We start from the raw sequence: 13,015 nt of genomic DNA on the forward strand, positions 1-13,015 counted from the left end.
GAGATTCGGCTGGTTCCGCATTTCCTCTCCGCTAGGTGGGGGCGGCGGGTGAGGTGGGCGCCGCAGCTTGCACCAGCCTATACTGTCTTGACCCCGGCTCGGAGCAGCGGCGGCCAGTGCTTCCGCTGTCGGCGGGCTGAGGCCTATCTGCTACCTCTCGGTTCCCGTGCGGGCTCCGAGTCCCGACTGCGACGGGGGCAGCGGCCCCGCCCCTCCCCTCTGAGGATAGAAGATGAGCTTCCTCTTGTGAGTGCAGCCGGGCCGGGGGTCCGGGGCCGAGGGCGGAGGGCGGCGAAGGGGAGAGGGGGCGCCTGAGGTGAGGGCCGGCCGCGAGGTCGGGGTGGTCGGCGCTGGGTTTGCTCCGGCTTAGGGTCACGGGGGGAGGCTAGGACGTGGGCCGAGGCAGACGGAGAGGGAAAGTCGACGCCGAGCAAGCGGAGCGAAGAGACCGAGGAAAGGCCCCAGGGCCATAGCGCCTCCAAACTTTTCCGCCCGAGCGGCCCTGAGGGCGACGGGGCGACCTGGGGGCGGAGCCCGGAGCTGCTCCGAGGAGCCGTGCTGACGGAGCGTTTACTCCGCCGCTGGTCCAGTTCTGTTACGGTCGGTGTTCGAAAAGCCCCGAGGAAAAGCGCCGCCCGGAAAACGTGCGGTGCTGCCGCGCGAGAAGCGCTGCGCCGGCGCCTTGTTGATTCCGCTCAGGTGGCTCCCTCCACGCAGCGCATTGCTTACACGTGTGTCGTCTGAATGACTAAAGACCCATTTTTCGTTACAGACATCACCCCCATACTTGACGTTTTTATTAAAATTCAGAATTGCATGGTGTTTCCTAGCCAGAGTTCATCTAACTAGTTCCTGATCGTGAGAAATGAGGGTTCCTTCGCTCTTTATAAAATGGGACTACAGTGCGGAGAACGCCTTGGTCCAGGTCGCTTTCCCCCTCTGGGTTGTCGTGTTAAGGGTAGAGTCTTCGGAGTTTGATTATCAGGTCAAGAAGTCTGTATGGTTTAGATTTTCATTGCAAATTCCTGTGTTACTGGAACCATCTCTCCCCCAAGTCTTTCTCTTGCGAGTCCATGTTTATTTAGCGGTTGGTTTGTGTGTGCACGTTGCCTAGTTGCTTTTGGATGTCAACGTGAGGCTCTGTGTTTCTCCTGAACTTTGTTTTGTTGATGAGTATCTGAGCTTCCACTTTTTGGGGTTTTTATGAATAATGCTGTGAACTTTTACATATTGGACACATTTTTGTGTTGGTGTGTTCATTTCTCTTGGGTGGGTGTTCTACCTGAGCAAGGGATTACTGAGCTCCACGGCAATTAGGCTTAATCTTTTGAGGAACTGCCAAACTTTTTCTTTCTTTTTTTTTTAAAAAATATATTTTATTGATTTTTTACAGAAGGGGAGAGGGATAGAGAGTCAGAAACGTCGATGAGAGAGAAACATCAATTCAGCTGCCTCCTGCACACACCCTACTGGGGATGTGCCGGCAACCAAGGTACATGCCCTTGACCGGAATCGAACCTGGGACCCTTGAATCCGCAGCCGGATGCTCTATCCACTGAGGCAAACCGGTCAGGGCCTGCCAAACTTTTTCAAAGCGCCGCACCATTCTGCATTTTCAGCAGGGACGTGCGAGTCTCTTTTCTTCCCCTCTCTCTCTCTCTCTCTCTCTCTCTCTCTCTCTCTCTCTCTCTCTCTCTTGTCTTTTTTTTATTATAACCATCCTCTGTGGGTGTGAAATGGCATCCCACTGTGGTTTTAATTTGCATTTCCCTAATGACTAAGAAGGTTGCGCAGCCTTTCGTGTGCTTATTGGCCATTTGTATATTTTTTGTTTGGAGAAATGTCTATTCAGATCTAGTGATCCATTTTTTTAAAAAAATATTTTTAATTATAGTTGACAACTTTTGGCCGTTTTTTTTTTTTTTAAATTGGGTTCTCTCTTTGTTTTTGAGTTGTAAGAATTCTTTATCCTTGATACAAGTCACTCACTTATCACATCTATGATTTGCAAATATTTTCTCCCGTTTTGTGGATTCTTTTTCACTGTTTGGTGTCATTTGAATCACGATTTAGATGATGATAATATTTGAATATTGAGCCATCATTATATGCCTTCCAAATTTAGTTTTCTGTCATTCACAGCTTTCTAGATATAAAAGGCAATTCCTTGTAATTTAGTACTTCCCTAATAAATATAGATGTTTACCACGTTGAAAAACTTTCCATATTTGAATTTTAGTGTTTTTATAATTCATTTTACTTCTTAATCTTATTTAAAATTCAAATTACTGGGGTAAAATGAAAGCCCACAGTTTATTCCTTTCCCCTTCTTAGAAGTAAGTGATCACCACTATCAATTTGATTTGTATCCTTTCTGTACATTTACAAAATGGGTTCCTGCTGTTTATTTGGTTTTGTTTTAACCATGTTTGAGATCTTTTCTTTTTTTTTAAATATATTTTATTGATTTTTTACAGAGAGGAAGGGAGAGAGATAGATAGCTAGAAACATCGATGAGAGAGAAACATCGATCAGCTGCCTCCTGCACATCTCCTACTGGGGATATGCCCGCAACCCAGGTACATGCCCTCAACCGGAATCGAACCTGGGACCTTTCAGTCCGCAGGCCGACGCTCTATCCACTGAGCCAAACCGGTTTCGGCTGTTTGAGATCTTTTCAAGTAAATACATGTAGCTCTCTATCTTGTCCTTGTATCTTGTCCTTAACTACAATGCAATACTCTATGACACAGATGTATCATAGTTTGTTCATTCTTCTAATTAGCCTTACGATTGTTTCCAGATTTTTCACTGTTACAAACAATCTTGGAGTACACATCCTTACCATATCTAAGAGAGATCCTTAGTGGAAGGGATGGATTGAGGAACATTTCAGTGTTAACAGATACTGCCATATTGCCCTCCCAAACACTCTACCCTTTCACCAGTGCTGTATTAAAGCACTAATTTCTCTATACCACACTTAAGGTAATTGTTTTCACTTTTGACACTCAGTTTAAGGAAATATCTTATTTTAATTAAATAGTTTTTCAGATGTTCATTGGTCATTGTAGTTTTCCTTCTGAATTGCCTATTCATCTCATGTCTCTAAAGCAGTGGTTCTCAACCTTGCCTGCACATTGGAATCACCTGGGAATCTTTTTAAAATCCTGATTTCTGGGCTTCATCCTCCAGAAATTCTGTTTCTTTGTTACTAATGTTGTGGCCCCACCCCATAACAAAGAAACAGAATTTCCGGAGGATGAGGCCCAGAAATCAGGATTTTAAAAAGATTCCCGGGTGATTCCAATGTGCAGCCAAGGTTGAGAACCACTGCTCTAAAGGGTACCTTACCTTTTTCTTAACAGATTATGGAAGCCCATTATTAATCCAGATTATCTTTTGTAATACATATATTGCAAGTACTTTTTTTGGTTACTTATCTTTTTGCTCTGTTACTGAATCTTAATTATTATAATTTGAAATTCATCCATTTAAGGTTTTGGGTTTTGTGACATGTTAGGAAGACCTTCCTTGTGGATGGTGTGAGATAGGAATAAAAACTTACTTTCCCCCCAATAACCAGTTGTCTCTCTCTCTCATTTACTTTTTCTGCTTAAAACTTCAAAAAATGTGTTGCTTCCGCTGTGGTTTGCTTTGATGGCATCCCAAATATTTTGGTATAGAAACTTTTTGAGCTATTAGAACCTTAGGGCTACTTCCCTCGCAGCACCATTTTGTGTAGGTGGAAATTTAGGCCAAAGGGAGGTTAGGTTTCTCAAGCACCCACAGAGATAGTGGCAGATCAAGGACTAGCATCCAGGTTTTTTCTTTTTTTGCTTCAAGTGCCCTTTCTATTACACCAGACTGCTTCAGGAGGCATAGTTAAATCGCCTTCTATGTGACATTGTGCTGCTAATACTGTTTCTACATGAGGAAAGAAATTTAAAGCATTCTTTTTATTGTGATCATCTCCCCCTACCCCCAAATCCTGGCACTTTTCAGGAAGTATTTTTTATTTTATTTTACAATTTATATTATGCCATTAAAATTATGCCATTCTGCTTCTTTCTAGTCCTAAAAATTTATATACATTTTCTTTTAACCTAACAGCAGCAGCCGCTCTTCTAAAACATTCAAACCAAAGAAGAATATCCCTGAAGGGTCTCATCAGTATGAACTCTTAAAACATGCAGAAGCAACTCTAGGAAGCGGGAATCTGAGACAAGCTGTTATGTTGCCAGAGGGAGAGGATCTCAATGAATGGATTGCCGTTAATAGTAAGTTTTAATAACATTCAACTTTGCTGGTTTATAGGAAGGTTTGCTAAGATCTTTTTGTTAATGAATTTTATTTTAACAGGTATGTGAGGGTTGTAATATAACAGATTATCTGTAAAGAAACACATACATACAAATACATGAAAAACTGTAGTGTTCTCTTTGGAGTACTTGGTTGTAGCTTTGTGGTTGAGTAAGGAGACCTAAGAAGAAATGGTGAGTGCTTGGGAGAATGCAGCTGAGTAAACTTAAGTAAAAGATTGATAAATGCAAAGATTCCACTTGTGGTGGACCATGACTTTGTAGAGAATCCATCTGTATAGTTGTGTTCCCAAACCCAGCAACTCTAATTTGCCTACTATGTATACAGAAAAGTCAATTGCAGTTCAAAGCTTTAATCACTTATTTGTTGTGACTTGAGTAGTCATAGGAAATTGAGAGATTGGGAGAAAATGGTGGAATCTATAAGCTGAAAGTCACTCTTGAGTTCAAGAAAGTAAGGGCATGACATGGAAGAATATGCAGAGACTAGAGATTTGAATATTAAGGTTATATAATTTCTGAGATAAAATCAGCTCTGGGTGATAAGGTTTAAATTTATTAAAAATTTCGGATGTTCCAGGAATTTTTTAAACTATTTTCCCACCCAGCATGCTCAGTGGTTGAGTGTTAACCTATGAACCAGGAGGTCATGGTTCAATTCCTGGTCAGGGCACATGCTCGGGTTGTGCATTTGATCTCCAACGTGGGGCATGCAGGAGGTTAGCTGATCAATGATTTTCTTTCATCATTGATGTTTCTATCTTTCTCTCTTTCTCCCTGAAATCGGTAAAACTATATTTAAAATAAATAAATAAACTGTTTAATGAAAAATTTCAAACATACAAAAGTAGAGAAACTAGCACGGTGAATTCCCAGGTAACCATTATCCAGCTTTAACAATGATCAGTTCATGGCCAATTCATAATTCTTCTGTGTATCTCACCCTGATTATTTTGAAGTGAATCCCAGACATATTATTTCATCTATAAAGGTTTCAGTATCTCTAAAAGATAACTCTCCTTTTATTTTATTATTATTATTATTATTTTAATATATTTTATTGATTTTTTTACAGGGAGGAAGGGAGAGGGATAGAGAGTTAGAAACATCGATGAGAGAGAAACATCGATCAGCTGCCTCCTGCACACCCCCTACTGGGGATGTGCCCGCTACCAAGGTACACGCACTTGACCGGAATCGAACCTGGGACCCTTCAGTCTGCAGGCTTATGCTCTATCCACTGAGCCAAACTGGTTAGGGCAGATAACTCTCCTTTTAAAGATAATGATGATACCACCATTCCTTTATGATATCAAATATGCAATCAGTGTTCACATTTCTGCTGATAGTCCTATAAATGTTTCTTTAATAAAAAAGTATGATTGAGCCCTGGCCAGTGTCACTCAGTTGGTTGGGCATTGTCCCGTGCACTGAAAGGTTGCCAGTTCTATTCTCAGTCAAGGCATAGCCCCAGGTTGTGGGCTGGATCCCCAGTAGGGGGCATGCAGGAGGCCACTGATTAATGTTTCTCAACCACCTCTCTCTCTCTCCCCCCGCTATCTCGCTCTCCCCCTCCCTCCCTCCTCTCTTCTCTCTCTCCCTTTCTTTCCCTCTCTCCCTTACTCTCTTTCTAAAATTAATAAAAAATATATATATTTTAAAAAAATGTATGGTTGGCGGACCAAAGGGTCCAGATTCCATTCTGGTCAAAGGCATATACCTCAGTTGCAGGCTCCTCCCTGGCCTGAGCCCTAGTCGGGCTCGTGCAGGAGGCAACTAATTGATGTGTTTCTCTCACATCAATATTTCTCTCTGTATTTCCCTCTCTCTGCCACTCTCTCGCTCTGAAAAATCAATGGAAAAATATCCTCGGGTGAGGATTAAAAATAAAAACAAAAAAAATGTATGATTGGTTTAAATCAGGATCCAGGAAGGCCTGTTTTCTTCTTTTTTTAAATTTTAAAAATACATTTCTTGAGGTGACATTAGTTAATTATATAGGTTCCAAGTATACAAATTCTATAATACATCATATGTATATTGCATTGTGTACTCACCACCCAAAGTCAGATCTCCTTCTGTCACCATATATTTGACTCCCTTTCCCTCTGGTAACCACCACAGAGATGGTAGTATATACTTCTAATGGAATAGCGACTTCAATTGGTTGCCTCTAGCATGCACCGGAGATCTAGCCTGTAACTGAGGTATGCGCTCTTCACCGGAATCAAACCCATCGTCCTTCAGTCTATAGGACAACACTCTATCCACTGAGCCAAACTGCCTAGGGCTTGAGTGTTTTTTGTTTTTTTTTAAAAACATTTTTATTGATTTCAGAGAGGAAGGGAGAAGGAGAGAGAGCCAGAAACATCAGTGATGAGAGAGAATCATCGATTGGCTGACTCCTGCACGTCCCCCATTGGGGATCCAGCCTGCAACCTGAGCATGTGCCCTTGACTGGAATCGAACCTGATTTGCAGGCCAACGCTTCATCCACTGAGCCGAACCAGCCAGGGCTGTTGTTTTTAATATATTTTTATTGATTTCAGAGAGGAAGGGAGAGGGAGAGAGAAAGGATGAGAGAGAATCATCAATTGGCTGCCTCCTACACACCCCCTACTGGGGATCGAGCCCGAAACCCAGACATGTGCCCTTGACTGTAATCGAACCTGGGACCCTTCAGTCCACAGGCCAACACTATCCACTGAGCCAAACTGGCTAGGGCTAGGGCTTGAGTTTTTTAAAAATTTTTTTATTATTTTTTTAGAGAGGAAGGGAGAGGGAGAGAGAGATAGATCGACTGTCTCCTGCATGCCCCCCACTGGGGATCGAGCCCGCAACCTGGGCATGTGCCCTTGACCAGAATTGAACCTGGGACCTTTCAGTCTGCAGGTCGATTCTCTATCCACAGAGCCAAACCGGCTAGGGCAGGGCTTGAGTTTTTGATTGATTGTCTTGTTTATTCATTTGTGCTTTCAGTTTTATATCCCATACTAGAAGCCTGGTGCATGATCCCCTGAGGGGTCCCAGATTGCGAGAGGGTGGTTCTCTGGTGATGTACCCTGGAATCGGGCTCCCTCCTCTCTGGTTCCGGGTGCGTCATCCGAGAACCACAGCTGCCAAGTCGGTGCAGCTCGGCAGCTCCTGCATTGAACATTTGCCCCCGGGTGGCCAGTGCTGGTCATAGCTATCCGTCGATGGTCACTTAGGCTTTTATATCTACTACTAGAGGCCCAGTGCATGAAATTCATGCACTCGGGGATTCCTCAGCCCGGCCTGTGCCCTCTCGTAGTCTAGGAGCCCTCAGGGGATGTCTGACGGAGGCCCACTCCCACTCCCACATCAGTCAGACATCCTTAGTACTGCCACAGAGGCAGGAGAGGCACGCAGCACAAAGGAAGGCCCTGATTAACCCTGATTTCTGGCCAGGCCTAGGGACCTTACCCATACACGAATTTGTGCACCAGGCCTCTAGTATATAGATAGATGAGTGAATCATATGGTTCTTGACTTTTTCTGTCTAACTTATTTTGCTTAACATGATATTCACAAGATCCATCCATGTTGTTGCAAATGGCAGTATTTCATCTTTTTTTATGGCTGAGTAGTATTCCATTGTATATATGTACATGTGTTTCCCCTCATTTTAGTCTGTCTTTCTTTGCTGTTTTGTTGTTCTTGAAGACATTAGTTCATTTGTTCTCCACAGTGTGAATTTTGCTGATTATATCCCCAAGACACCAATTATGTTCTGTTCCTCCTTTTATTTCCTGTAACTGTTAGATCTAGAGCAACACTGTCCAATAGTACTTTCTGTGATGATGCAAGTGTTCTGTATCTGCACTGTGGCCACTTGAAATGTGGTTAATGTGACTGAAACTGAATTTTAAAAATTTAATTTCATTTTAATGTAAGTGGCTACATGTGGCTAGTGGCTACCATGTTAGCACAGATTTGGAGCTTGAATTAGTCAGACTTGATTTTGTTTGTTTGTAAGACTACTTCATAGGTGATAATATATACTTCTAATGGTATAGTGACTTCCATAGTGTTTAGTTGTCTTTATGTGTTATATTATTAATCAGCTATTGATAACTGTTGCCTTGATCAGCATATCTGATAGAAATATAATGTAAGATCCAAATGTAATTTAAAATTTTCTAATAGCCACATAAGAAAAATTTTGCTTTTCTCAATTCTTTAAAAAGCCATTATTCATATCACTAAGAGAAAAAACAAGGTGCAGCCCTGGCCAGGTAGCTCAGTTGGTTAAAGCATCATTCTGAAATGCCAGGGTTGTGGGTTCAATCCCTGGTCAGGGCACATACAAGAATCAGCCAATGAATGCATAAATAGGTGGAACAACAAATTGATGTTTCTCTCTTTTTTCTTCTCTAACAACAAACTTCTCTCTGACAATAAACTAATTGCTAAAATTCTGCGGCAGAGGAAAAAATATATTTTTGCCTATCTGACCAAAATATAAGTATAATTTTGAGTCACTCACACCAGACAGCTATTGTGTTGACTGTTGTCATTTTTTAAAAAATATATTTTATTGATTTTTTACAGAGAGGAATGGAAAGGGATAGAGAGTTAGAAACATCTATGAGAGAGAAACATCGATCAGCTGCCTCCTGCACACTCCCTATTGGGGATATGCCCTTGACCAGAATCGAACCTGGGACCCTTGAGTCTGCAGGCCAACGCTCTATCCACTGAGCCAAACCGGTTAGGGCTCATTTTTAAATTTTTAAATTTAAGGGAAAAAGAGGTCATTGCCCCTGACTAGTCAGGTATTGCATGTTTTAAAATTTCTGGCAGCACACTGGTTTGAAAATTGCTGCTTTAGATTTATAACCTAAACTAGCATACCGTCTGAGCATACTCTTTGTTTTGAATGAATATTGAGTAACTAAGTATTGCTTTCTTAGAAACATGACTAAAAGTAAGGTTTGTAAGTGAGGGAGTTTTGTACAAAGTTCCTTTAATATGTTTTTAAGAAACTTGAAAAAGCCCTAGTGGAATTTTAGGTATTCCTTCAGACAGGGAACGAAAACATTTTTTTAAAACTTGTGTGGTTTTAAGGCTTACGTGGTTCGCTTTGTACAGAGCGTAATATGCTTCACTCGGTTGTTTCACTCACCTTCTTCCTGTTCCATTTTTTTTTTTTTTTTTTTGCAGATCTAGCTGAAACTCCTTTACAAGTACTCCCTGACTACTTCAACTCTTTAATATGTTGCCTTTTCTCTGAACTCTCACATTTACTGTTGGCTTTTGTATAATACCTTCTTATATGTTGTATTATTCATCTCTTGTAATTTTGCTCCTTCTGTTAGCTGGAGAATCCAGGGCAAGGGACATTATCCTGTGTCTTTTTTTTTTTTTTTTTATGTCTTCAATATGTATAATCTCAATTTTTTTAAAATATATATTTTTTATTGATTTCAGAGAGGAAGGGAGAGGGAGAGCGAGAGAAACATCAGTGATGAGAGAGAATTATTGATCAGCTGCCTCCTGCACGGCCCCTCCTGGGGATCGAGCCTGCAACCCAGGCATGTGTCCTTGACTGAATCTAACCTGGGACCCTTCAGTCCTCAGGCCGATGCTCTATCCACTGAGCCAAACCAGCTAGAGGTAGCCTCAAGTTTTTAAGATGAATTGGATTTTTTTAATGATTGTTCATAACTGCCAATACACCTTCTCCCTCACAATGTATTTCATAACACTTTTCTAACGTAAATGATATTGTCTAGTCCAGATGAATAGAAGCTATGGCTTTTTTCATTCCCTTGGATATAATCAAATTGTGTATTCTAGTGATGTATAGTCACCATTAAGTTAGAATTATGTCTGATTTTTATTTTTCTGTTGTTGCATGCTGGTTAAAAGCTTAGTATATTAAAAATGAATATATATCAAAAGTTAACTTTACTTAGGTGTGACAACTTAGAAAGAAAAGAGAATTTACAGTATCCTTGGATCGTTGAATTTCCCAAGGATTCAGCCAAGAATTTGTCTATTTTTCTTTCAACTGAGAAGTCTGATGGTGGTGTGTTTACATAGATATTTTAACACAATTCTGCTGTTATATTTCTAGCTGTGGATTTCTTCAATCAGATCAACATGTTATATGGAACTATTACAGAATTCTGCACTGAAGCAAGCTGTTCAGTCATGTCTGCAGGTCCAAGGTACATATTTCTGCATTTTATATAGGATTACTAAGTAAAGCTAATCACTAATTGATAACAATTAAATAATAAAGACTTTTTTTTCTTATAGGCTTGTGTAAAAGCAGTTCAATTTTATGAATTTTTGAATACTTACCAATAAGCTTTTACTTATTACTAAATACTTTGGCATTTGGTACTTAGTGTTTGATTTTGTAATTGCATTACAGTAAGGAGTTGTAAAAGGAAAAGAAATTTAGAACTCTGTTAACATTATGGTTCTGTTTTTTATTTTTATTTTTTTTAAAATATATTTTATTGATTTTTCACAGAGAGGAAGGGAGAGAGATAGAGAGAGTTCGAAACATCGATGAGAGAGAAACATCGATCAGCTGCCTCTTGCACATCCCCCACCGGGGATGTGCCCGCAACCCAGGTACATGCCCTTGAACGGAATCGAACCCGGGACCTCTCAGTCCGCAGGCTGACGCTCTATCCACTGAGCCAAACCGGTTTCGGCATGGTTCTGTTTTTTAAATTAATTTCTTGAAACTGAGTTTTTAGTTAACTTTTTAATATTTGATTCCTTTTTCTTGTGCTTACTTAGTGTTAATTACTTCCAACTGTGCTGCGTTAGTTATTTCGCTTAAAGATGCTAGATTTTTTAAAAAATTGACTATAATAAATTTCAAGAAATACTGAGAAAGAGATGACGGAACTTTGTCACCCGTATGTTGTCAAAGTTTGGTAGTGTGTGATTTAGGTGTTTCCTTTCAGTCTTTTCGATATAGTAAATGACTGAATTTATGTCATGGTAGTTGTCAAGATATTTATTTACCTCTTGGGGGAAAAAATTGTCTTTTCCGAATTTGCTACAGGTGCAAAGGATAGATCCCCAGTCAGTTGGTAATCCTATTTTTATTATAGTATTTTATGAGGAATTTAAAAAATATATATTTTTATTGATTTCAGAGAGGAAGGGAAAGGGAGAGAGAGAGAGAAACATCAATGTTGAGACAGAATCATTGATCGGCTGCCTCCTGCACACCCCCTTCTAGGGATTGAGCCCACAACCCAAGCACATTCCTTTGACTGGAATTGAACCTGAGACCCTTCAGTCCGCAGGCCAAGGGTCTATCCACTGAGCCAAACCAGTTAGGGTGAGGGATGTTTTTATTTTGTGTTGATTTAAGTTTTAGTTCTCAAGATTTCTTAAAGAAATTTAAATAAAATAAGAAAATTAAACTGATCTATGGCTTAAATACTTTATACAGTGAAGTTCTGTATAAATCTTGTTAATCATTCTAGTTAAGCACACCATCTGAGCATACTCTTTGTTTTGAATGAATATTGAGTGCCTAAGTATTGCTTTCTTAGAAACATGACTAACACCCTCTCCAAGAAACAGGATTTTATATTTTTAAAAAATGTTTTTATTGATTTCAGAGAGGAAGGGAGAGGGAAAGATAGAAACATCAGTGATGAGAAAGAATCATCCATTGGCTGCCTCTTGCATGCTCCCCACTGGGAATCGAGCCCGCAACCCGGGCATGTGCCTTGAATCAAGCCGTGACCTCCTGGTTCATGGGTAAATGCTCAACCACTGAGCCACACTGGCTGGGCAGGGTTTTATGATCTTAACTCTATTCGTGATAACTTGGTGCCCAAGGATCTCAGAGTGTGGTGATGATCCCTCCGTCCCTTCCCCAGTCCTCTGCATCCTCTTCCTCACAGACAGAAATACAGTTCATTTTCCCAGGGCTGTGCTAGAAAATATCCATTCTGGCACTGCCAGCTGCCACATTATCATCTCTTTTTCTTCCAAGTATAACCATCACTTTTCAAAATAATTCTGTGGGAAACTCTCAGTAATCTTCAGTAGTTTAGGTAATTTACTAAAGATATAGATATAGATATAGATATATAATTTCTGTTGACAAAATGTGAACCTACTTTGATTATAAGTTGCACATTTGTTAATGTGAAAACTTTATCAATAAAACCTTTCTCTCTTCAGATATGAATATCATTGGGCAGATGGTACTAATATTAAAAAGCCAATCAAATGTTCTGCACCAAAATACATTGACTATTTGATGACTTGGGTTCAGGACCAACTTGATGATGAAACCCTTTTTCCTTCTAAGATTGGTGAGTTAATGTTGTATAACTGTTTTTCTTTTTAAATGATAAATGTGTGCTTTTTAACACTCTATTTTTTAAAAATGTAACAGACTCAGATTTTTCTGTAAAAGATTATAAATGTATATTCCTTTCAGACATGTTTGTGTCTGCCTGTGTTTCTTCACCAATACTGGTTGTTACTCACTGAAAATTTTTTTTATAATTTAGGTAAATAAGTTAGTTTTAAGGCACATTTTTAAGATATTGATGAGATTGAGCATTTTTTGTTTATTGATCATTGTGTTTTCTCTTTATATCCTTTGTTCATTTATTTTTATGTTAAGGATATTAGCTTTCTGTCATAAATGTATTTTTCCCTAGGTTGCCTTTTGTCTT

General features: G+C 40.1%; 1 protein-coding gene across 3 annotated transcripts in view; it reads left to right on the forward strand.

Annotated features, from left to right (window-relative positions):
- The window catches only part of MOB1A (MOB kinase activator 1A), a 21,905-nt gene continuing 8,890 nt past the window's right edge, over positions 1-13,015 (forward strand). The window contains exons 1-4 of one of the 3 annotated variants that reach the window (XR_009447917.1): positions 1-246; positions 4,114-4,280; positions 10,423-10,516; positions 12,513-12,646. Coding sequence is in view for 2 of the 3 variants with exons in the window: in XM_059659399.1 (XP_059515382.1) it covers positions 233-246; positions 4,114-4,280; positions 10,423-10,516; positions 12,513-12,646 (409 nt within the window). In the remaining variant the exon portion in view is untranslated. The remainder of the gene's footprint in view (positions 247-4,113; positions 4,281-10,422; positions 10,517-12,512; positions 12,647-13,015) is intronic. The other 2 variants (XM_059659400.1, XM_059659399.1) reach the window with 2 other exon arrangements.

This window comes from Myotis daubentonii, chromosome 12 (assembly GCF_963259705.1).
Source record: "Myotis daubentonii chromosome 12, mMyoDau2.1, whole genome shotgun sequence".
Classification (NCBI taxonomy): Eukaryota; Metazoa; Chordata; class Mammalia; order Chiroptera; family Vespertilionidae; genus Myotis; species Myotis daubentonii.